Consider the following 25637-nt stretch of genomic DNA (forward strand, 5'->3'; position numbering starts at 1 on the left):
AGCAAATTAATATTAAATGCCTTTAATATAATATCTTAAAAGGAAGCTGGCGTTAAACTATGCGCAACTTTGTAAACATTAAAGGGGTCGTTAGAACAAATGAAATGAATGAATTAATAATATTATATAAGAGATCAGTTACAAAATATTATATTAAACAAAATTATAACTGTGTAGGTATATAAAGTTTTGATTGGTAACTTGGTACAGTTGAAAGCGTTGATACATGAACTATATATAAAGTTTTATAATGTAAAACAATTTTGTTTTGTTATTGTTTTAGATAAATATTTACGTATACGTATTCGAAAGATTATATTATTATTTTTTTTTAATTAAAAATTCTATAATATTAAATATCAATAAATAATTTCTAATTTTGACGTCAAAATTGGAAACAGTAATTGAACAAAAAGTAAAGATATAACTATAAGAACGATTTTAGAATTTTCGAGAAATACGTAGACAAACATATGTACATACAAACATACACTTACGAAATTTTGCATACGTGCTTGGAAGCCTAAATGGATCATCATACTCAAATATTATTAAATTCTACCAATGTTACATACATGCATGTCGAAATAATAACCTTTTTTTAGAAGTCGGTTAAATAGCGGCTGTTTTGATTTCGCTCGACTATATTACGGATTCTGTCGTACATGTTTATTGGTGAAACTTAAACCTTTTTCACGCCATACGCAACGAAAACTTTGAAAATGAATAATTTATCCCCATTTTTGCAAGATTTCTCATTGATTCTCCTCTCCTATTGGTCACAGCAGTTTACTTTGGCCATTGAGAGAATTTTTCAATTCGGAACATTTCCTGAGATTAGCTAGTACCAACAAACGAACACTTCATCTTTATAATATTTGTAAAGATTATAATATTGTATATTCTGTACTTCTATACTCAATATTATAAATGTGAAAGTAACTCTGTATGTCTGTATTTTGCTCTTTCACTATCAAACCGCTGGATCGAATTTGATGAAATTTGTTATGAATCAAATTTGAACACCAATGAAGCACAAAGGCTACTTTATTCATAACAATCAAACCCCTAAAACGCGGGTAACAACTAGTGAAATAAATATGGCAAAATCAAATTTACGTCGTGCGTTAACAGCTACCTACGCTGTATATAATCCTCAGCTCGTATACAATTATGCTTTGGTAGTGACGTTATTTCTTTAACGTGTAATATACGCAAATGTTTTTATAACTCAATCATAGTAATCTCGCGTCAAGCTCTTCCCACCGCCAGCCGGGAATACGTCTTACCGTACAGCCGACGTAATTTGTTTTGTGTTTTTCTTTCAAACATGTCTTAATGCTTTTTTTAATTTAAAATACAATATAATGCGGTTATCCATTCGAATTATTTTTGTATGTTTATTATTAATCCCTTCCTTGTTCTGTTTATGGCAAATGATTCATGGATATTATATTTTAATAATAATTTGTACCGAGTGTAATTTCATAGAAATTCTGCTACATGTGTATTCCACCAACACGCATTGCAAGAGCGTGGTGGAATATGTTCAAAACCTTCTCCTCAAAGGGAGAGGAGGCCTTTAGCCCAGCAGTGGGAATTTACAAGCTGTTGTTGTTGTTGTTGTTTGTAATGTCGTTATGGTCATATTTTATAGTCTGTCAAATAAATAGTTAAAGATATTATATAAATAAGTGTTGAATTTAGTCTGAATCTATCCGATAGTGGTACCATAATAATTTAGTATTGAAAATATTTGAATGGAATAAATTCGAATACTCTAATTTTGTATTTTATTTTTTAATATAACACGTCAGATCCGAAAATAAATGTTTTAAAAGTTCGGTTTCTAAAATAAATTCAGTTTCTATAAGCAACGCGAGTTACCAGTGATTTACAAGTGCCGCTTTCGGCGAGTGAAGAACATCAGGTGTATGGTACTTATTATGTTTTAAAAGTAGCCGAGGCGATCTCGAGATAAACATTCGATTCTGTTCTTGGCGCCGGTGATGAGAAATAACTACATCTTACTGTATTATAGAAGCTAGATGACCCAGTCGTTAGAACGCGTGCATCTTAGCCAATGATCGCAACTTCAAATCTAGGCTTATATTATAATTACCATAGCATTAAGCTTCATATTCAATATATGTATTGAATTACTTTACCAAAATACCCGCTGAGTTTATTTCGCCGGTTCTTGTCAGATCAGGGTGTTGTCATTTCCGAACTGGTGGTAGTGTTCAGTTTGACTATTTATAAGTAAGTGACGCTTCTATTTTGAGTAAAGGAATTTGAATTTAAGTGATTTATGTTTAAATTTCATCTCGTGCTTGTGAAGGATATCATTGTAATAATATTGAGGAAACCTGTGTTTAATCACAATGGAAGTGCCACATGTGTATTCACCAACCTGCATTATAACAGCGGGTGGAATAAGCTTCAAAACTTCATCCTCTCCTACTTTACTTTTAACTTTTATATTAGGTCATATGAGTGAATTTTTAGTATCGAAATATAGAGTTTAGGTGGTCTAGTAGATAGAATACGTGAATGTTAACCAAAGATCGAGTTTAAGCTGCTTAAATTTATTAATAATTCATCTCGCGTTTAGCAGTAAACGTGAGGAAACCTGCATGTTTTTAAATACACTATGCCTTAACGTAATATGAAACAAAGTCACTTCCCGCCGCTTGTACGCTTAGATATTTTAAACTACGCAATGTATTTTAATGATGTTTTCATCAATAAACAGATGATTCACGAGGACGGTTTATATGTATAATACATGGGTGTTATCATAACACAGACTACCGACGGGAATTTTCGAAGTTCAAAATGAATTATTGTTTGGCAATCTAGCCGATATAATTGAAGAGCCGAGATTACCTGTAGTAGTGTAGTAGTTCAATCTGATAGTCAACCGACTTTCTTTGTTTTATTTAAAACAATAACAATAATAGGGAGGTATATATTCAATCAAATAATACTATGTATTAAATCACAACGCATACAATAATTATTTTATAACGTCTAGGCTGGTGAATGGACCATCGGCCTATAAATGAAAATAAACTTTATAAAGTAGTCTTTTGAAAGCACTTTTGAATCGTCTTTTGGTAGCTGCAAGATGTCTCCGAACCCTCCTTCTGCACCACGACATCCGTCGTGCGCAGACATTCACAGAGCTAGGTCGTTCGCTGGACCTCCCCATACGGGGTCTCATCCGGTGCGCTTGATCGCTCTGAGAATGAACGGAGGACCAAGAGATGTCTGCAGCACACGCCACTAGGGTAGTTCCACGGAATTACCCGACCCCAACGACCCGTCCGTAGTAGCGGACGGCGAACACCACACCGCAGTAGATAGGGCATAGCCCTAGGAACTGCCATCACCATACCTCAACACCAGAGGGATGAGTGAAGCCACGGCTCGTTGAATCGTCATTTTACAATTAAGTGAAGCTACCACCGATCCGGAAAGAAGATTCTACCGAGAAGAACCGGCAAGAAACTCAGTCGTTACTCTCTTTCAACATTAACTTAACTATTACTTTTTTAATAATAATTCCGCACTTATAACACTGGAACAGAACATTACTCAGTGTCGCTGATTGGCGGTAAAATTTGTGATAATATATCTGGATATATTTAGACGGCTTTGCACATATGCCACCAAGTGAAAATTTTATACTTTGAATCGTTGTTCTCTAGCACCATAGCGTATTGTATTGTAGATACATTAAGGATGCTTTGTAATAAAAAAGCGATACTAAAAGTATAATAAAACCTGCGTACAAAGTTGCAAACCGTTACCGCTTGTAACGTTAGCCCGTTGTAACATTGTCTTCAATCGGTAATATTCGCATGCAGAGCGCATTGCTCTTGCATAATGCAGCGAATAGCCGACCCTATGCCCTTCCGTCGCCTGCGCTGAATTAATAAACACATTCGCTGTTTATTTGTAATTGACAAATCGTACTTTAATCAACACTCTATATTGCTTTACATTTCAATTATGTAGTGTTAGAAATTAACACTATTTTTTTACCAATGTTAAAATTCTCGAAGCATCAAAATGTTTAATTAGGATTTTCTTTGTTGTTGTACATGTGGGCAACGTCTGTATGACGTAGAAGAACAAGTGACAATCGAAAAGTGTTATTATTGGTTCTTCTATTTCCGATATCATCATATCTGATAACGAGTTGGTGTCTAACCTATCGTTATATAATTGATGTGACAAATGGTAATCAACAATAATTATTATGATAATTATTGTTAATAAATTTCAATAAAAACTTTTTAATTAATTTATCCAAATTAAAAATATCTACGGAATTTTACTTCCGATAAATTTGCCCTGAGAATGTATTGACTTTACGGATTCGGAAATCGTGTTTATACAATGGTTGTCCCTGATTCCAGCAACATGATTTAGAATGATTATTTTAGCATATAATTATATATTATATTTATATGCAAATCAACGAATATCTATTATTTCTGCAAATCTAGGGGAACTATGACATTAAACTTTGAATACTTAGCAGGATTTAGGATTGTTTACTTTGGCCTTTAGCATCTGAGAAAAAAATTACGATAGCGCGATTTAATCGACCACTAACGCCATCTAGTTTAAAATTACTATTCGACAACGACTTACGTATGGATAGACAGTGAATTGTACGTGTGATGAGCCCATTTGCGCCTCGCTCATATATCCGTTTCCGTATAAAATTAATTGGGCCATGACATACGGAAGGATGCATAGCGCTAACAACTCATGTAAATTGCTCAGATCTCCTCGTTTCTGAAACTGAGATTGTTGGAATGGACTTGCCTCATTTCGCAATGTAAAACTAAATAATACCTCAGAATTGCAGAGAGTTTCGACGCATTTATCAACGGTGGCTTAATTTATACGAGTATAACATATGCAGAGTTTGTTTTAACAATACATAAACATAACAAAAATAATTACGGGTGTATTTTGTGGATACTGCCGAGGTGAATTATTAAGAAAACTTTTTTAAATTTACTGTCGGTGCAAATATTTTTTATGTTTAAAAAATAAAAAAGTCTAACTGAAAAAGGAGGTTTGTTATGTTACTTATGTATAGAATTGAAAATGTCATAACTTTTTTTAATTATAAACCTCCAATTGATTGATTGTAAAATCAAAACGCAATTTGTATTTAATACATGATTCTTTGAAACACTGCGGTTTACGTTTGTTTATAGAACGATTTAACTATTTTAATGTCTCAAAACGGTCAACATGATGATCCAACACGGTAAGACATGTACAACAGGTCGATATGTCTGTATAAGACAAAAAAAAATATATTTTCACCGCCACACAAACACAGCCCTCTTGATGTATTGGAATATAAAAATATATAAATGAATTTGTCTCAGCTTCTTTCAAAGGAGCTGAATAAACATTAAAGAAGAACAAATTTGGTTATAAATGAAACAGTTAATAGGTATTTTCATTACAGTAAGGAATTTTAACTTTACACCATCCAAATGACTTTTGCCTGTAATAACACTGGTTCACACATCCATTATACAGAAACACCAATTCGCTGAACCAAAAAAATGAACCGCCTGTTAATGTATCTAAAGGATCCTCTCCTATTGATAAGAATGTTTGGAGCATATACCACCACGCTGATAAATAGGCGTGTGTTTGATTTTGTGTATTGGGGTTAGTTTTTATGTGTAAGGCAAAAAAAGTAGCCTATGTAATTCCTTAGAGTTCATGTTTGTGTCATAGAAAATTTCGTCAAAGTCGATTAATTGGTTTGGCAGTTATAGAACCAAGGATAGACAGACAGACAAACAATCAAAATTACCTCCACATTTATAATATTAGTATAGATAAATCTGATAAACAAATACATTTTTTGATGTTCACTTGGATTTGAAGCCACAATATCTCTGGGCCTCTGGTGTACAATTACGATTAGAGCAATATTCGTGCACTAATTCGAATCCTTAACATTAATATGATTAAGTCTAAGCTGTATTATAAACCTGTTACGTCTGGTAACTAATCCTTTGTTAGCTAAATACAATTGACTTAATATACAATATAGCTTTTAAATTGTATTGTCTCAGAATCTGATATGAAATTGACGATTTAATCTTAAACGTAGTTTATTAAATGTCCCAAAAATCTGATTGCTGAACTAATCACTGAATGTAAAATAAAGTTTCTATATTGTTTCTGTTGTCTTTGTTCGCATGAAAAAATCAAATACCAATCAAACTGTATACACCAATGGATGAAGTGAATCATAAGGTTTTGCTAGTTTTAATTAGACAATTGTTGTAAATAAATAAGTAAATATTAGACAACATTACTCTGATCCCAATGTAAGTAGCTAAAACACTTGTGTTATGGGAAATTAGGAGTAAAGACGGTACCACAAACATCCAGACCCAAGACAGCATAGAAAAGTAATGAACTATTTATATATCGACTCAACCGGGAATCGAACCCGGACCTTGGAGTTGCGTACCAGTGCACACGCTACTCGTTGAAACAATTATGAAGGTAGTATAGCCATGCACTGCATAACCTAATGGAGTTGTATGTCCTATATGAACGTTTTATGTGCACCCTGTGCAGTTTATGAGACGACGATAATAATGCCGTGATAAATATATTTTTAGTAAAGCGTATTTACATTTGTATCTAGTCTTGGTCTTTGGTAGTTTAGAGACTAGTTTTGATATAAAAACTTCAAGTTCTGTGTCAATAACCCGCCGGTCAATTATGACGATAATGAAAATATTTCGTGTACGCATTTTTTTTGTTATTTGGAATTAAATTCAAATTATTAGTTTTATTCAAATAAAAACGTTAAAGCTTGGTGACGTTCCGGTAATTAATATAAAAACGTCACTTGAATTTTATTTTCTGTCATACAAACGTGATTGGACGCTGCGGCTGATCTAAAAGACCATACTACGAAGAACACAATATTAGTACAATTAGGTACATAAATACAGGTCCTCTATTACCTCATACTCATAATACGATTACCTAAATAGTAGAATCGACACAACGGAAAAGAGTTCAGGCAGGACCAACTTACTCTCTGAGACACAGAACACACTTCTAAATTCAAAACCCTGGGCTATGATTGAGAATATTTCCATAGAAAGACATATATTTTTGGCTTATATTGAAACTTGTAGGGGTCTAGTAAAGTAACGAGGAGGTCATGTAAGACTTTTTGCTATGGGTTTGTAGATGAGCATATGGGCCACCTGATGGTAAGTGGTCAGCACAGCCCATAGACATATGCCCTTACATCACCAATGTGTTACCAACCTTGGGAACTATGATGCTATGTCCCTTGTGCCTGTAGTAGCACTGGCTCACTTACCTTTCAAACTGGAACACAAAAATACTAATTCCTGTTGTATTGCGCTACCGGTGGTACCTACCCAGACGGGCTTGCACAAACTCCTACCACCAAGTCAAAGGTAGTCTCAAATAAATATACGAAATCACATATATCATAACAGCATTAAGATAATTGTAATTATGTCACGATCGTTTAGATGTATCCATTTCGATTAATTTCCCTCGTACATCTCTTATATTATTTTGTAACATTTTCTCGAATGACAAGTTCTAAGTAATAATATTCATCTCTCTAAAAGGATTTTTTTTTATCAACAAGGAAATAAAAGTTTGAAAGGAGCTAGTTCATAGGTCGTTGTAGTGGACGGAAGCGACATTTTTATTTTCATTTATATTATTTACTAACAGTGCTTGAATCAAAGGGAATGCAATTTTTGTATTTAATACAATAGATTTATATATTACTAGCCCGTCCCGGCATCGCACTGGTGGACATAAGATTTTTTTTAAATATGTTTACTTTTTTTTATTTATTTTTGTTGCTCTTTCCGATATGTTAACAATTGTCCTACGATTTCAATAAATTATATACCTTAACCTTCCTTATGAATTTCTCTGTCTATTAGTGAAAACCTCATGAAAATTCTTTCAGTAATTTCGGAGTTTATCGCGAATATACAGACTGTCAGACACGGCACTCTGTGTTATAATATGTAGTGATTATTTTTTGTTAAACATAACAAACCGTTTTTATCAATTTCATCATCACGAATCTGTGCTTAATATATGTTGCTATCGACGGGACAAGTGTGATCTATAGTCTCGTATATAAAAAAATCAATGTTTTAAATATTCAAGTGGAATTTGTATACTTAAAACAATGTGTGTTTTTATAACCTCACCGCGTATTCTTTAAAGCTAATATAATTAACCTGAGACACGAGTCCAAATGTGTTAACGGGTGCGTTCCAAAAGCCCAAACGTAGTTATCCCGCAAGCCATCCGGGACTCAGTTCTCTCAGCACGAAGGGCGATATTCCCTTGGCCGGCGATCTCATTAGCATTCATTGTACGCTCGCAGCCGCGTTCTCCCGAATAAAGCATCTGTTAAATGTCTCGTGCTAGCTAAAACTTAGCCGTAATTATCTGTTAACATTCCCAAGTTTGACCCCGCGAAAATCTTCACTGAAAATCGAGTATTCGCAAACTCTCCGGAGGCGTTTTACTTCCCTAATAATCAGGTTCATGGGGATTTTTAATGAAAAAGATTGTTCGTCGTTATTTAGAAAGTTATATAAAGGGATCCCGGCTAAAGTTTGTTTTGATTTAGTAGCAACCTTGGTACCTTCATTGTATCCTTTTCAGTGGCTTTATATCGGATTAGGAGTAATTAAAAAATCGCTGATCGTTCTCGTTTCAATTTCATTATATTTTTTAAACTATTGTTACAAAAATGTTACAAAATTCTTCGTTAATTCCATAATTTTGTATGGCTTATTTATATGATTGTAGTCTGTTCCAATTTTAAATTTCAATAACATCGATTCAGTAATTTAGATGTCATGAGGCATAAACAAACAAATATTATAAATGTGAAAGTAACTCTGTCTGTCTGTCTTTCACGACCAAACCAATGAACCGAATTTCATGACATTTGGTATGAAGACGCAAACTTCAAGGAATGATATAGGCTGTTTTTTGCCTAGCACATGACAGCCAACCCAAAAACGAAAGCGAAGCCGCGGACGAAAACTAGTAGTTTTATTCATATACAAAAGCGATTGGGTCGAGATGGCCCAGTGGTAAGAACGCGTGCATCTTAACCGATGATTGCGGGTTCAAACCCAGGCAAGCACCGCTGATTCTTGTGCTTAATTTGTCTTGATAATTCATCTCGTGCTCAGCGGTGAAGGAAAACATCGTGAGGAAACCTGCATGTGACAAATTTCATAGAAATTCTGCCACATGTGTATTTCACCAACCCGCATTTGAACAGCGTGGTGGAATATGTTCCAAACCTTCTCCTCAAAGGGAGAGGAGGCCTTTAGCCCAGCAGTGGGAATTTACAGGCTGTTGTTGTTGTTGTACAAAAGCGATTCATTTCTATTATATTCTTGCCGTATTTTTTTTTAAATATTTAAATACGTTTTCTGTTAATCGGTCAATAGGTATTTAAAAAGTCATTAGAAACAATCAAAGGGGACTTTTGATAGGCGGCTCTGCGGAGTCACCATTCCGGAACAGTCAATAAAGTGTATCGTAACTCTACATTAATCATGACTGACATTATAATTCTGGTCCGTTATCATTCCGAAGCAAACTGAATGTATTTTGATAGATTCAAAGGTGTCCCCATATCGATTTTCAATTAATCTTTTGTTCCCTTTTTCGTTGCGCTTCCATTATTCCTGCTTCGCGGAAAATAAGTGATACACAAAATCGTTAAATACATTCGTATTTTTGGTGTGTGTGTTAGTCTGTACCCTCTGGTCAGAATTACTTTTGACTTGTACACGGTTAAAAGCACTTTTGACTAATGACTTTGGTGAGGTGAGTTGAGGTTAGGTTAGTTTATTTATAAGCGTGTCTGATTGGTTGAAGTGTATCTCATACGTGCATGATCATGTGATAGTTATCAGTTATTGGTTACTTTTATTGTTTATTAATATATTTAAATATTTCATATAATTGATTGGTATGGTTGGATTTCCTTAGTGGCGCTAAAGCGCTCATCAGCTATTCTATCACAAAACAGTAGCTTGTATATCTTACGTTTAGCGACTTTTAACATAAAAATGCGTATTTATATGTAAATATTGGTTGTTTATAATATTAGTTAAAATAAATATAATAAGGAACATATCTACATTACTTAATTGATATAAAATAGTAATTGTTGAGCTTCTTGCTAGTAACTTAGTAAAGTCTATACTCTGAACCATTGATAGTAAAATTTACTAATTTACGATTAAAAACAGCTTGCAGCAGCAACATGTTTAAATTTTTTTTTTTTTTCGTATAATTAATTTCGTTGGTCACTGGCATAAAAAAAATCTAACGAACCAAAATAATTTAAAAAAAGAACACTTAATAGATATTTGATTTTTCCATCGACGTTATAGCTGCCGCAACATGATCCTCATTATTGAGCGAATAATTTGAAGAGTACATTTCCGACTAGCAATAGAAAATATTTTATATTTATTTACAGACTGATATATCTTATTTACTTTCATTGCTTCGTGTTTGCTGCCTGCCTGCACTACAATATCAGTTTGCACGGAACCCGCCTTGCAATATAGCCTCTATGCAAAATAAACACAAGATTCAAATAGTGGAATAATATCACAATGATATGCATTTTATTTTTATTTTCATGTACATGTGTGTACTGATCTTTATTTATTCTGTTTGATGTATTAGAAAAAATAATACCGACTATCCGTTTAATATACATATTACCGATCCTATATTGATTGATCGAGCATCTATTATTATGAACTATGAAAGCATAAGTTTTTTAAATATTTTTATCTCAGAAGAACCAGCAAGAAATTTAGTAGTTATTTTATTCCACCTTTTTAAGTACAGAGTACGTCAGTTACGAATATATCTTTTTATATATATCCTTCCTAGAAATCAATAAATTTTTAGTCCACGATTTTGTCAATTTCTTAAGATTAAATTTCCCACTACGAGTATATAAAACTTTATTTAAGTTCATTTTCACAACACTGATCCTACATGACATCTAAGACGTTTACATATCCTTCACGCCATTGTTTACACTGGCTCACTCACATGTTATTGAAGTTTTGAAGTTTACGAGTGAATAACCCAGACAAGTTTGCACAAAGCCTATCACCGGTGGAAAATCTATTCTGATCAGAATTTTGTAGCATAGGTGTAAATATGAGTGAAAAAAAAAACGCGATGAAAAGATGCCTTCGTCCAATATTGATCGCTATACAAACTAGTCATGCTGGATATTTTAATAAAGACTTTACGTGCTTTGAATTGATGGTATCAGTTTGTTATGAGCTTTTATTTTATTAACAAAAAAAAAAACTTTTATCTATACTTCTATACTATAATTATAAAAGCGACAGTAACTCTGTCTTAAAACGACAGTAACGCCAAAAATACTGGACCGATTTAAAAGAAAATTGGTACACAAATAGTCTAGAGCCTGAGAAAGGATTTATTTTTTGGAAACAGAGGTAAGACCTCTTTGTACCAATCATCGACGTAATATTTTAAGTTAATTTGTAATTTTATTCATAATCTACGCGAACAAAGCCGCAGGTAACAGCTAGTTTTAAATATTCAGACTTTTAAATGTATAAAATGGAATCGGGGAAGGACCTCGATCGCGACAAAACAACAAAATTAAAAAAATATTTATTGTTAAATTAACAAAATATTTTGTATATTTTTGTTGTAGGTAAAAGAGAGTAACAGCTTGTAGATCTTCCAGTACCGAGAAAATGCCCCGTTTCTTCTTCAAGTTTTAAACTCTAGTAGCAATACCCCTGGATGAGGAATTACTAATATTCCTAAAATCAAACCTAAAGCTTATATTAGGGGCTGAATAGCCCAAGGGGTCGGAATCGATCCTGCGACCTTCTTAAATCGCTAGGCGGTCCTTAAGCGATTGCGCTATTGTGTATCACTTTCATAGTCGATCGTGAAAAGAATTCACAATAATCAGATGAAAATTCAGTAGCCCTTCCCCGGGTATGAACCAGCAATCTTTGGTTAATCATCACGTGTCCACTGAACCATCTTGTTTGTTTCTACCTTAGAGATTTTTTTTAATTATATACATTTGGCAATCAATATTAAATATTCCTAAACAATCATCTTCATCATTAGCAGCCCATACTTGTCCACTGCTGGATATATACCTCTCCAAATGCAAACCACTGTGGTCTTTCTTTCGCTACTCGCATCCAACTCCTGAACAATAGTCAATAAATAAAATCAAAGATTAATTATTATTATTTAAGTTCAAGAAAAGTAATGCAAACCCAAAAGTAATTAAGATGAAATAAATTATAAAGGAAATTCGTCGTTTTTCACCAAATAAAAATCCCGATTGCCTCAATAAATGTATATCAGAAATATTGTATGACGAATACCATGTCTAGTAACATTTTCTTATTTGCTTAGTACAACGTGTCTTCAGTCAAGAACTCTTCACGAATTTACACGATTCTCTTGTGTACGGCACTTCCCGAGGAGTCTTTTAGCTCTTTTGTTTCTCATAAATAAAAAAAAAGACGTTACATCCGCGGCGTATTCTGACTCTTCCATTTCGTTCTCGTAACACAAGTATAAATGTATCGTATTTTTTTAATAAAAATATCCGTGGAATTTATGCTTTCGTTTTGAATGCCTGTAAATATTATAAACGACTATTCTCTTATAATCATTATTTCTATGTAAATTACATGGAGGTGTATGAAATGGGATGGATATACCTACATTCATTGAAAAAAGTTTGTGTAACTTTTTTGACTACCATGTTGACAACGCACACATATGTTCAATGTATATACATATTTCATATGAAACATTAAAAGTTATTACTATCAATGAAAACACTTAAAATTTAAAACCCAGTGATGTCTTATTTTAATTTTGTGTTTAATTTTTATTTTAATTACGATAAGGTATCGTCCGGTTCAGCCACATTTTTGCTGTCTTTCGAATTCTTGCATTTTTTATATTTCTATTATGTTAACAAATGTCAATTGATTACGCCTATGTTTTATAGCACACATGTGGACCAGACCTAATCAATATAGCGGACGTGTTGTTTTTATGAAACAATAATAGCACAAATGAATGATAATTGTTATCGAGGCAAACCTTTGCGATTATTTCTCTACGACATGTAATATGTTTTAATGTTTATTTTGCCATCGTAACGTCACTTTTATCGTACCACCAAACATTAATACTTTGTATGGCTACGTTCCGGTTTCAATGGTCAGTGTAATTACAGACAGTGTACATAACATCTTATATCCCGTTGCTTTGACGGTGTAAGAAGTTGTTTATTTACACTTGAAAGTGACCACTTGACCGTGTGGGCTTTTCGCGTTCGCTTTTCCAAAATAATAAAAAAGTTCACTGTATCTATTCACGGTTTCATCACGAACATAATTCGTACCATAATTATAATCGTGATATCCACTCGTATGTCGAGACGGCAAACGGTATTACCCCCTTTTACGCTGCCCCCTCTCAAATTCTTGTGTACGTGCGGCAAAATCAAAATATACTTTATTCAAGTAGGCTTTAACAAGCACTTATGAATCGTCATTAACTATGTTAAGTGAAGCTACCACCGCTTCGGATTGCAGATTCTACCCAGTACAACCGAAAAGAAAGGTCATGTTAGTTAAAAACAATTACATATGTATGTAGTGTATCCTGCCTGGAAGTCAACAAGTATTAGCTCTACGCTTTTTATCATCTATAAATATAATATTATATTGAATAATATGCCTCGTTTACTAAAGTGTATTTTTACAAATGATTTGAATATATGAAACGGCAAAGTAAAAAATGTCTGCAGCGAGTATACAGTTCAAGTAATGACAATAAATTAAAAAAAGTATTTATTTTATTAACTCAATATTTATTTATTGACTGTCTTTAACAAATAACTGCATCCAGAACCTTCAATGTTCTATATTTGCAAGGCGTATTGTTACTGCCACTTTTCATCAATTTAAAATGTTGTAAACATCTGTTGTGATAATTTTAGTTATTCTTTTACATATAGTACTTATTACCTGAAAATCATTCTGCTTATTGTGGATATGTGACGTCATCAAATGTGATGATATAAATGACAATCCACATGAATGGAAATACGAAACAAAATATACATTTGTGGGACCCGTTCTGATTAGAATCTGCGACGTTTGGAATATTCTTCTCGTTCTATCTACCGGACTATCTCGGTTTATTGTAATGCTAATGTGATTTAAGATAACGTTTCAAATAAAGTAACAACATAAAGAAATTCAATAAATTATACGAATACATTTCTTACCTTAAGCCGGATAAATGGACTTTGATTCAGTCGGTATTAAAAAAAATACAAAACATACTTTCCAGGATAATTCATGGTAAAAATACACGTTACTTTATTAAATTCTCCTCTCCGTTAGCCAGGTAGCTCGGTAAGACTTCATTTTATGGCTCAATTTAAAAAATGTTTCACATTACATGGAGATGTTATATATTGTACTTCGCCAGAAATTATATACAAACATTATCTCTTAAAATACTTGTTTCTGTGTTAAGTTTTTAAACTCACATTCGGTGCACATTTACGACTTCTGTGAATTAAAAAATGTGTCAGTTGTATATGTGTAATTTTATTGTTGGTAAAGAGTAATTACTGAGTTTTTCTCTATTGAATGCATATTTATAATCTTATGCAGAGATTTTATGCGGAAGTGTTTGTACAAGGAAATGAAAAAGGTATATTTTAATTTTAGTATTCTTTTTTAATTACTGGAGAACTAAGATTACCTTGACCAAGGAATGCACATAGTTATATAACAGTGAAACATTTATTTCGTTAGTTAAAATAACAATGTAAAAAGTTTCGTTAAATGTAATGAAAAGAAAAGTTTTAAGATAGCGATCGACTAAACGTCAAGTATTCGAAAATTGGTTAGAGAAGTATTTTTTGATCAAAGAGTCAAAATACTTACGTCATCAGCAACCCCCGAAACATTTCGAGTGGCCTCCCCTACATTTTATTTACCCCAAGAATGTGGACTTTGAAGACGAAAAGTAATTTGTAGTTAGTAAAGATGTTGCGTTAGATCTCGTTCGATTAAACACTCATGTAAGACTCTTGTCAAACTATTCTATCGATGGATCTGTATGTACTATCTTTTATTGTATATAGTACATTTATACAACAATGAACATTTTTAGTATCAACTATTTATATTCTCCGCAAGGAATATCATAATCCTGTATGAATATTAAAGTCGGTTTGATTTTCAGAATTTCGATTAAAAATCGATCGAATCGATATCAAAATATACTTTATTCAAGAAGCTTTTACAAGCACGTTTGAGTCGTCATGTAACAACTATATTAGGTAACGCTACCGCTTATTTGTAAAGTAGGTAGGGCCTACCGAGAAGAACCGGCAAGAAAGTCAATAATATTTTTTTCAACATTTAAAAATACAATAATTACAATTATATATGTATGTAATCTATCCTCCTGGAAGTCAACATCAGTCAGTCATTTTAATTTTTTATCGAAAATAAACAAATCTTTACTGTTAATAATGTTCCCCTTACACAGATATGGGTAGTTCCAATCACTAGTTATTCTACCGTCAAAAAGTACCTTGATTAACTTGATTTTAATTAACGTTTTTTTAATTTGAAAGAGTCGCCCCTTTTTTCCAGCAACTCTGTCCAAAATCACTTTTTCGTATTCAATAAAAATATATTCCAAAAAATTCAAGATCTTGTTTCATTTCCATGAGTGAAAAGTCGCGAAAGCCCGCACTTTTTCGATGAACGTTGATTTTTTTTTTTAAATTATAATTGGGAAAGGTTATTTGAAAATATGAGTTCGGTTCGATATCCATTCATTCGCTGGTAGTTCTATAAACCGGATCCAATTGCTTTTGTTTTATTTTTGTCTGTTTTTAACAAGGAAACCTCCTGAAATGCAAGTTATTGCTCCAGAATTTAATTTGTTAACGATCTGTTTTATATCTTCTGCTTTCATCAATTTTTGTTCCGGAGAATCCTGGAAACGTTAAATAATATTCAATTTATTATGCAAAGGTTTTTATATATTTTTATAATTTAATCAATTTTAGTACTAAATAAACTTATAATGGTTGGCCATGTGGGCGGGAAGAGAGATAGAGGAAGAGCGCCGTAACGGTGGATAGACACGGTAAAGTCAGCCACAGGATCCTGTGCCCAGGCTTGCCTACGAATGGCATATAATAGGAATGGCTGGAGGAAGGTGGTGTGAAGTGTTCAAGAGAGCTACACGCATGGTGATCACGACAGACTACAGATTTTAAAATCTGATTATATACTACCTAAAGCTGCGCCTGTACCCGCGCGAATTTTATAAAACTTTACCTATAGCACACAAACGTCACTCTACATTATGCGCCCTTAAAGGGTTAATTAAAAAAGTAGCCTATATCCTTCCCCAATGACATAAAAATCTTCAACGCTACTTTCACATTTATAATATTAGCATAGATAATGGCGATGGTTTTCAAACGAGTGTCCGTTATCTTGTCTAAAGTTATTTGTTTAAAATTATCCATAGACACGTTATTTGTTCTAAACTATCAACTAGACAAAAGTTACAACAAAGAAATGCATACACTTTTAAGTTTGCTAATTAAAAAAGTGTATTTCCAAAGTACCATTTGCGTTCATTTTATTACTAATCCGCCTTCGGCTCACGTCATGCAATGTTCGAAACTTAATAAACTTTAAACAATGCTAGGAAGATGCGAAGTCGGAACTTCGTAAACTCGATGTGAAACAGGGAACCAAAGTTATGCCCTTATTAAGGTACACAATGTGTTTAATGTTCTACGTAATAATGAACGTACATTGTCAATATTTATATAAACATTACGCCAATTTAACGTGTGATGTATTTGTTAGACTTTTTGACGGTCTACGGCTTCGTAGCTCGTAAACGAATTAATCGATTTATTTAAATCGATTGTCGATCTAATCGACATTTTTCACTATTACTTTTGTACGTGTCAGCTCTTTTGACATCAACCCTTTATCCTCAATTAACAAAATACGGATATACTCTTAGCGGTTTATAATAATTTGAAAAATAATAATATTTTAATAACAAAATATTAAAAATAAAAATATTTATTTGATAACTAGCGACCCGCCTCGGCTTCGCACGGGGGTAATGCTGATAACAAAGATAACATGTACTTTATTTATTTACGATATCACATTAGAATCATTAAATTAAATATTAACATTGAAAGTTTCTTTACTATATTTTACATGTATTACACACAAAAACCTTCCTCTCAAATCACTCTATCTATTAAAAAAAACCTCATCAAAATCGTTTGCGTAGTTTCAGTGATTTAAGCATACAAGGATATAGGGGCAGAGAAAACGACTTAACGATTTTATTAAATAGCCTACTGTTTTCATACTTCAGTTCGAAGCTTAAATCATAAAATATTTTCTTAATTTTCGAACTGTTTCAAAATCAATCATTTGTTTTGTTTGAGTGATTACTTATTACTCAAATCATTCTTTATCAGGCCATAAAATGTTAATACGCATTTGATGTAATATTTTAACGATCGTTTAATACACATTTAATTAGGTTCTGGAATAAGTTATTGTTTAATAAAATTTTACAGAGCCGGCCGATTCACTAGCGCAAGCATTTATTACATTTTTTACGTTGCTACTACTGGGGGCGGGACTTGAGTCGTTATGTTAAGAAATTTCATAAAAAGCATTCCTACTTGATAATTTATTTTATCTGTGTAAAATAAAATGTATCTTAGCCTGTTTAAAAAAAAACAAACATATTCGTTGTTTATCGTGTAATTCTTTATTTAAAAATAATTTAAAAAAAGAACGTTAATTTCGGTTTATTTTTTATGTTTGTATTAAACAATATTCTTATTAAATAGGCAGTATCTTAATGGTTTCGTTTAAGTTTTAAAGAAAAATTTTCTACCCTTAGGTTGAATGGGGGTGGAGAACTTAGGGATTCGTTTCCTTTAATCGGTGCTGTCTTATTTAAGTGGCTTGCTTAAAGGGTCTATCCTACCGATCTAGTTATACAAATTGTTATACTTATTTGCGAATAAACATCTAAAAAGATATAAAAAGACTGAGCTCCTTCTCTTGTTAATTTTGAGAAGAAAGATTTAGAGATTATTCCAACGAGCTGCTCCAATTAGTACTCTTAAAAATTATGAGCTATTCGATACGTGATGAATTATATGCTGTACTTCTTAGTTATAATAATTATTACTTTAATTTTGAAATGAAATGTAGTTAATCTCTATTATTTTAATATTATAAATTTATTTTAATAAAAAAATTTACTTAAGTATTGTACCTAAGAATGCATGTTGTGGCCGTCTTAAAGATTCACACACTTTATTAGTAATATTAATGTTTTTATGTAATATGTGTAAGTGTAGTGACTGTTGATGGTCCTTAATAAATAAATAAATAATATTTAAAATAGAAATATCAATTCACTACTCTAGCTGATTTTATAACAGTGTGTATACATCGCATAAAGATCTTGCTTGATGTAGCGCAAAAGGGTGTCAATTGTCGACTTTTATCGCAGAAATAATTTTATGTTTCCTCTGAAATATCAATGTAAATAAATATTTTACTTATATATCGGTTTTGTATAATAGTTGTTCAAATAAGTTTACATCAAGCGATATTTCTGGCTGTTATTGTAACACTATATGGTATCGGACGCCAAACAATATATTTTCTAAAATTTTTTTTTATAAATATTGTATTTAATAGTTTTTCTTAGTTTTATTTGCTCGAAATAAAACTTTTAAAACTTATTTTTTTTTTAAATTTTTACTTTAGTACCACAGACTTATGCGAGCGTGTTTTTTTTCATGCATTTTTTGGTCGTATCAGTCTATGTCGCTATCTTATTGGTACCAGGCGCTTATACGCCATCTTCCGCAAACGAGTTATATACTATACTATATTACATAAATTACAATATATAAACCAACTTCAAACCTTATCATATTATAGTTACATGTCAGTGGAAACGAATTGGAAATTTGTTTGAATGTTATATTTGCCGAGGAAACGCTCGGTAAAATATTAAGACAATTCAATAAATAATATGCGTAATATATATCATATTAAGAGATTAATTAAATAACCGAATGTTTAATTAAAGTAATTACATTAAAATTCTAAGAATCCGTAACTTAATACTCCGTACCCATTATCCTCGGCTTCGTTTTATAGTTTTATTATTTTCTTGTTCGATTTACTTTCAGTGTTATTGTTTATATTTTCCATTTAAAAATTAATGACTACATGTTAAAAATTTATATTTTTAAATTTTAAAATTGGTATCTATCTGTAAATTCAAAAAAAAGAACATATTTATTTCTACAGATTATAAATGTATATATGAATTTTTACCATCAAGGAAAGCTCCTACAAAAATGAAAGGATTTTTGTATGAATATTTTATGAATGTATTTACCAATAAATAGCCTAATTCGCCTTCCATATATATGCATGATAAGCTGCAATAGCGTATCTCTATCAAATTGGGGTTAAATCTATTCAACGCTAAGCTCCTTTGTGAGCCGCGCGCTATTAACGGAAAATCATTTTCCTTTAAACTATGAGCAACTTATGCACCAGTTTCAGCTTTTAACAATGTCAAAGTATAAAATAGAAAAGTAATTTTCTATATTTGAAGGAAATTTTTATTATCTAATAAAATTACGGTACTTATTATTCAATGAGAATATACTTTAAGCGTGCTTTAATAAGCTTCTTTTTAGATATACATGTTCTATCATCTATATTAGAATATAGGAATATTAAAAGCCTATCTATTCTCTTCTTTTGGAGGCAGTAGTGGTTCTTCAAAAAAAAACTCAAATTCCTTTGATCAATATTTTACTTACTTTTTTATATTCAAATTTAACACAACCACCATTTCGGAAAAAAAAAACATCTTGACTTTAGAAGAACCGCCGAAAGAAACTCAGCGTGTTTTTGATATGAAATTTATTAAATACATATATTGAATATGAACAAAAATAGTCTATTGAATATGTTTGTAATACAGTTACGCCCTTATCACAGAAAACACAGACAGACTCGGCATTGTTAACAATAAAAATTTATAAAGATCTTTTAGGTATTTAAAAAGAGCTTAAGTAATATTTACAATAACATTACAGTACAATCTTGTAGTACGTATTAGAATCAAGTTGAACGCAGGTTATACTCCCATTATTTGTTCGACTAATTCCTCGTGCACCACGGGGCTTGGCTTGACCAACAATAGGACGTTTAGCAATTCCCGTAATGAAGTTAAGCGTGGATTGCGGTTTCCCGTCCCCATGAATTGTGCTAAAACAAGGTCCATACAAACGCTTTGTGTTCTGACGAGTTTAATATTCTACGTTGCTTATCAAATAGTTTGGCATATTTCGATACAGAACGATTTTATAAAATCATTGATGACGTTTTTTATTATATGGATTTATTTTATGTTTTTTTTATTCGCTTCTACCTATTCGTAGGTCTTTGTGTCGTGCATAAAAATGCAGCTAGGCATTATTGAACACTGGTTTATATGTATGATTCGTGACACTATTCATTATAGAGAGATATAAATCTACACACACCATAAAACGGTAATGAACCGTGTTTATACACGATACGTTTAAATATTGATACTAAAATTTCTTTTTTCCGATTGGTATGAACCGCTGTATGATTAAGGGATCTGGATGGATTCATTCATTTGTTTATGATTATTTTTTAAAAAACAAAAATTATTTAATATGACCATTATATAGTTACCGGATTGTAATGAACATATTCTTGGTGGTTTGGCTATGCGCTGGCTGGCTATATCTGGCTTCGTCCATTTATCGTGTATTGTATCCAGTAAGTACACTTACATTTTAGGGGACATAAATTCCCAATTCCCAAGGTTGGTGCCACCATTGGCCAGCATTGGCGATGTAAAGAACGATTAATATATCTTACAGCTCCATTGTCTATTGGGCGGTGGTGAATATTTACCATGGGCCTATTTGCTTCTCCGACAAGCAATGCACAACCGGAAAGAGATCACGTGCCTTACGTGCTTACCGAGATACGAAAGTCTATCTCTTTGACTGAAGTATGCAATAACTTTATATACTACTTCTACCATTATAAAGAAAGAGCGATATACCGGTTATATAAAGTAGGTAGTAAAAAGCATAGCTAATTTTGTCAGAATCAGTGACAATCATTGTATAAACATGAAAAGTAAGGGAGAAGTTCCAAGTATCAGAATCCTCAAAGTCAACATTCTCCCGGGGTAAGGTAATCGTTTCCATAACAAAAAAACCTCAGGAATATTTTACTTTGTCAATAAATACTTTTTTTGTTATAGATATTATGACTTTTTTATTATTAAAAAATATCAATGGTAATACAAATGGAAGTATATTTTTCTAGGTACTGTAAATATGTGAATGCTGGCAAATTTGTCCTGCTAAAAAATAAATATTCTTTTAAAATAAACGGAATTAGTTTAATCCGTAAATCAATGAAAACTAATTAATAATATTATTCCGATAATCGTACAATCAACATGTTACGAAATATCTCGAACAAAAGGTACTTCTTATATCAACGTAAGAGCTAAACAGTATGCTTCGTTATGCATAGGTATATATTTTAATGTTATTATTTAACGAAATAATTTGATTGCTGGGTTTGTGTAGAGGATAATGAAAGACACTAACTGGTTCACGATATATTAACGAGACGGTACAATTATACGGACTGTGATGCACTTGATAGACACTCTGTTTTACATATGCAATGCTTCGACTTTTATACATGATATATGTCATGTGGGAGTCGAGATGGCCCAGTGGTTAGAACGCGTGCATCTTAACCGATGATTGCGGGTTCAAACCCAGGCAAGCACCGCTGATTCATGTGCTTAATTTGTCTTTATAATTCATCTCGTGCTCAGCGGTGAAGGAAAACATCGTGAGGAACCACCAACCCGCATTGGAACAGCGTGGCGGAATATGTTCCAAAACTTTCTCCTCAAAAGGGAGAGGAAGCCTTTAGCCCAGCAGTGGGAATTTACAGGCTGTTGTTGTTGTTGTTGTTTTGATATGTCAAAGAATATGTGATACACAGTTGTGAAATACTTTAGTCATAGAATATGTAACTTTACTAACTGTTTACTTTAATACCTATGTGTATATACGGCACAATTTTATATACATTACGTATCGATGTATCGTCGACACAATTGAAAAAACTAAGGTTTTGTTTCGGTCGAAATTTCGTCGTAGTCGGTGCTGGTGCGGCCTGATATTGTATTGCATAACAATTCATTGTATAATTGTTAACTCATTTTCAACTACAACTCATAGTGTATCATTTCTTTATTCCAGGTGAGTGAATCTTCACTACTTGAGTGCAGCAACGGGCGCTACACAGCGTCCGAAACGGTGAGTTAAATTCGCAAGTATATCGGTAGATTCTGATGACTTAAGTAGACTAAGGCTTCAATTAAGGTAATCAATTCCTTATAAATTTAATTACCAATTGTCACATTTATTATGAACTAGTAGTCATCCTTCGGTCCCGTCTTAGGGTATTAGTTGTCACGTGACAGGCAAATAGTAGCCTTTGTTCTTTTTTTATGGAGTTAATGTTTGCTTCATACTTGATTATTAAATTCGGTTCAGCGGTTTGGTGGTTAAAGAGCAATAGACAGACTGAGAGACAGAGTTACTTTCACATTTATAATAATAATAGTGAGCGAGCCAGTGTAACTACAGGTACAAGGGACATAGCATCTTAGTTCCCAAGGTTGGTGGCGCATTGACGATGTAAGGTTATATATCTTACAGCGTCATTGTCTGGTGATGGTGACCACTTTCCATCAGGTGGCCCATATGCTTGTCCGCCAACCTATACCATAAAAAATAATAATATAGATTCACTATAGAATTGTCAGAAAAGAGTAACTACTGAGTTTATTTACAGTTCTTTTCTAGATAGTCTCTGTTTGATGGTAGTTTGACATTAAATTCCGTACTATGATTTAAAAGTACTTTTATTATTCTGCTTGATTTTTGTCTGATAAAAAAAAGCTTTTACGGTTACAGATTCGGAGGTTCGGTGGAGGGTAATAAAAATGTATCTTTTAAATGTTAGATGGCCGGGATTGTTTATAATCTCCAGTCTCGGAGAGCGCGTAAATCTGTCAGTCTATCGCCTGGTCTTACTCCAATCGAGTCAGACATCTTAAAATTATTAAGCATAAAATTAAACATTATGCCAACATTATTTACACATAAATAACTGAACATCGAACATATACATAATATATCTTATATTATCTTTTATATTATATCGACGACCTCCATGGTCAAGTTGTGTGTACATCGGTTTTCATGTCGCCACTCCGATATCCCGGGTTAGATTCCCGGCCGAGTCAATGTAGATTATCATTAGTTTTCTATGTAGTCTTGGGTCTGGGTGTTTGTGGTACCGTCGTTACTTCTAATTTTCCATAACACAAGTTCTTTAGCTACTTACATTGGGATCAGAGTAATGTAGGTGATGTTGTCTCATATTATTATTATAATTATATATTTAAGATACGTTTAAAAAATTGTGTTCAAAATTCGTCCAAAAATATCAACCATAGCAAATCTGACGATTCGAATAAAAAAAAAAGAAATGTCTTTGACTTCCATATACAAACTAGCGTCAAAAGAAAATTTGATAACTTCGGATAAATAGTTGTATCTCGAGTTAAACTTATAATGAATAAATATAACGCTCGGATACGAATGCAGCTATCAGAATATTCTCGAATAAAATAAAAAAAAATACATCTCCGAAGGGACCGAAGAGTTAATCAACAAGATTTTCATACTTTCAAGAGTATCAAAGCGAACTCGAAATCCACAAAGTTATTTGGTCTTTTTGCTTTTCAAACTCCCGTAACTCATGTAAACATTTTTTCCGCTGGAGTTTTCTATACATTGAATTCCTGAATACGATTGTATGAATAGCCACCACAGTTGTATGTGTTTTGTATTTGTGAATGTGACGTAAATATATACATACAAGTAAATTGAATTGTAGCAGATAAAACATATATATACAAGTGAAATGTTTTCGACGTAACACATCTATTACGTCTTGGGGGTAAGGTAACTCGTATGCCTTATTTACCTCTGATTATTTTTGTTGGCCACAAACAAATTTGTAGCCAACTTTTGGCCACTACTTGTAAACTAGTATGGAGATTGGTAAATGCCGAGCATAATTGTCACGCACGCTGAGATAATCAAGTTGGTCCGTTTGGTTTAGTTTTTTTGTAGTGCGATCTAGATATATAAATAATCTAAGGCCGTGACGGGAAACAGCGTGACTCTCTCTTATGCTGTGTGTTGTATTTACGGTATATTCGTCAGCGCTCTGCACGAGAAATATATATTTCAACGGAATTCAATTATTTATTTATTTCACTCAGTATTAATTATTGGTTTACTTTAATTGAAATTCTTGCTATAACAACCAATTTCAATGCTTCACATCAGCGGGGCGTCCTATAACGGCCACGTTTTTTTTTTAATTGATATACGTCCAATGAACAATCGAAGCGTTGTCATAAAAAGTATCAAAGATGTCGGGAATGGTATAGATATGGGCTTTTAAGAAAGATAAACCAACCAATCTAATTTTTCATGTTAATGTTAACAATTATACAAAACAACGCATTTATGTTTTTAATCATAACTTAAAACTCGAACTAGAAAGCAACGTTAAATCGGTAACATGTGTAGAACGTTTTTGACGCGTATATTTGTCCCGAATAAGCGTTTATTGTTCAGATCTGTTTTTTTTTTTAATATTTCATAAAACATAATTCAAAAAATGTATTATAAACTAAAATTCGAAAACATTTTTTGCTTAGAAATAGTTATAACGTGGCACTTTCCACAGAAATAGCGTAGTTGATGTGCACCTATTTAATAGAGGCGTCAGAGTCCGGCGCATCGGGCCTCGCTACCCACTTGACGCTCGCATCTCTTCACGGTTCGACTCGAAAGACTAATTACAGCCGAGTTTTTACCGCCTCGCTCTTACAACGTACCGCACCGTGCCACACTGCAAATAACTGAACATTTATATTTTAAATGAATTCAAACATTACGCCAATCGAATTAAAGTTCAAATTGCTATGTGATGTAATACAAATTTCACACCATCGCGCCTGCGAATTGAATCTAATAAGCATTGTTTCAAGAATAATATTTTCATTTTCACTTGGTGTGTTTGTTTAAAAAATTAAGCCGCTGTATTGAACCCTTTTAATGAAAATTTCCATTTTTGATTTCGTAAAATATGTTTATTTCAATTCTTATCCCAAACATAACCCTTCGCTTA

The 25637-nt window shown here is 32.7% G+C and overlaps 1 protein-coding gene across 10 annotated transcripts in view; it reads left to right on the top strand.

Annotated features, from left to right (window-relative positions):
• Nucleotides 1-25637, top strand: part of LOC124530653 (polypyrimidine tract-binding protein 1) — a 506488-nt gene that overhangs the window by 317355 nt on the left and 163496 nt on the right. For 2 of the 10 annotated variants that reach the window (XM_047104904.1, XM_047104899.1), the window contains one exon: nt 22622-22678. The exons of the other annotated variants lie outside the window; for them this stretch is intronic. Coding sequence is in view for 1 of the 2 variants with exons in the window: in XM_047104899.1 (XP_046960855.1) it covers nt 22622-22678 (57 nt within the window). In the remaining variant the exon portion in view is untranslated. The remainder of the gene's footprint in view (nt 1-22621; nt 22679-25637) is intronic. 10 annotated transcript variants of the gene reach the window in all.

This window comes from Vanessa cardui, chromosome 6 (assembly GCF_905220365.1).
Source record: "Vanessa cardui chromosome 6, ilVanCard2.1, whole genome shotgun sequence".
Lineage (NCBI taxonomy): Eukaryota > Metazoa > Arthropoda > Insecta > Lepidoptera > Nymphalidae > Vanessa > Vanessa cardui.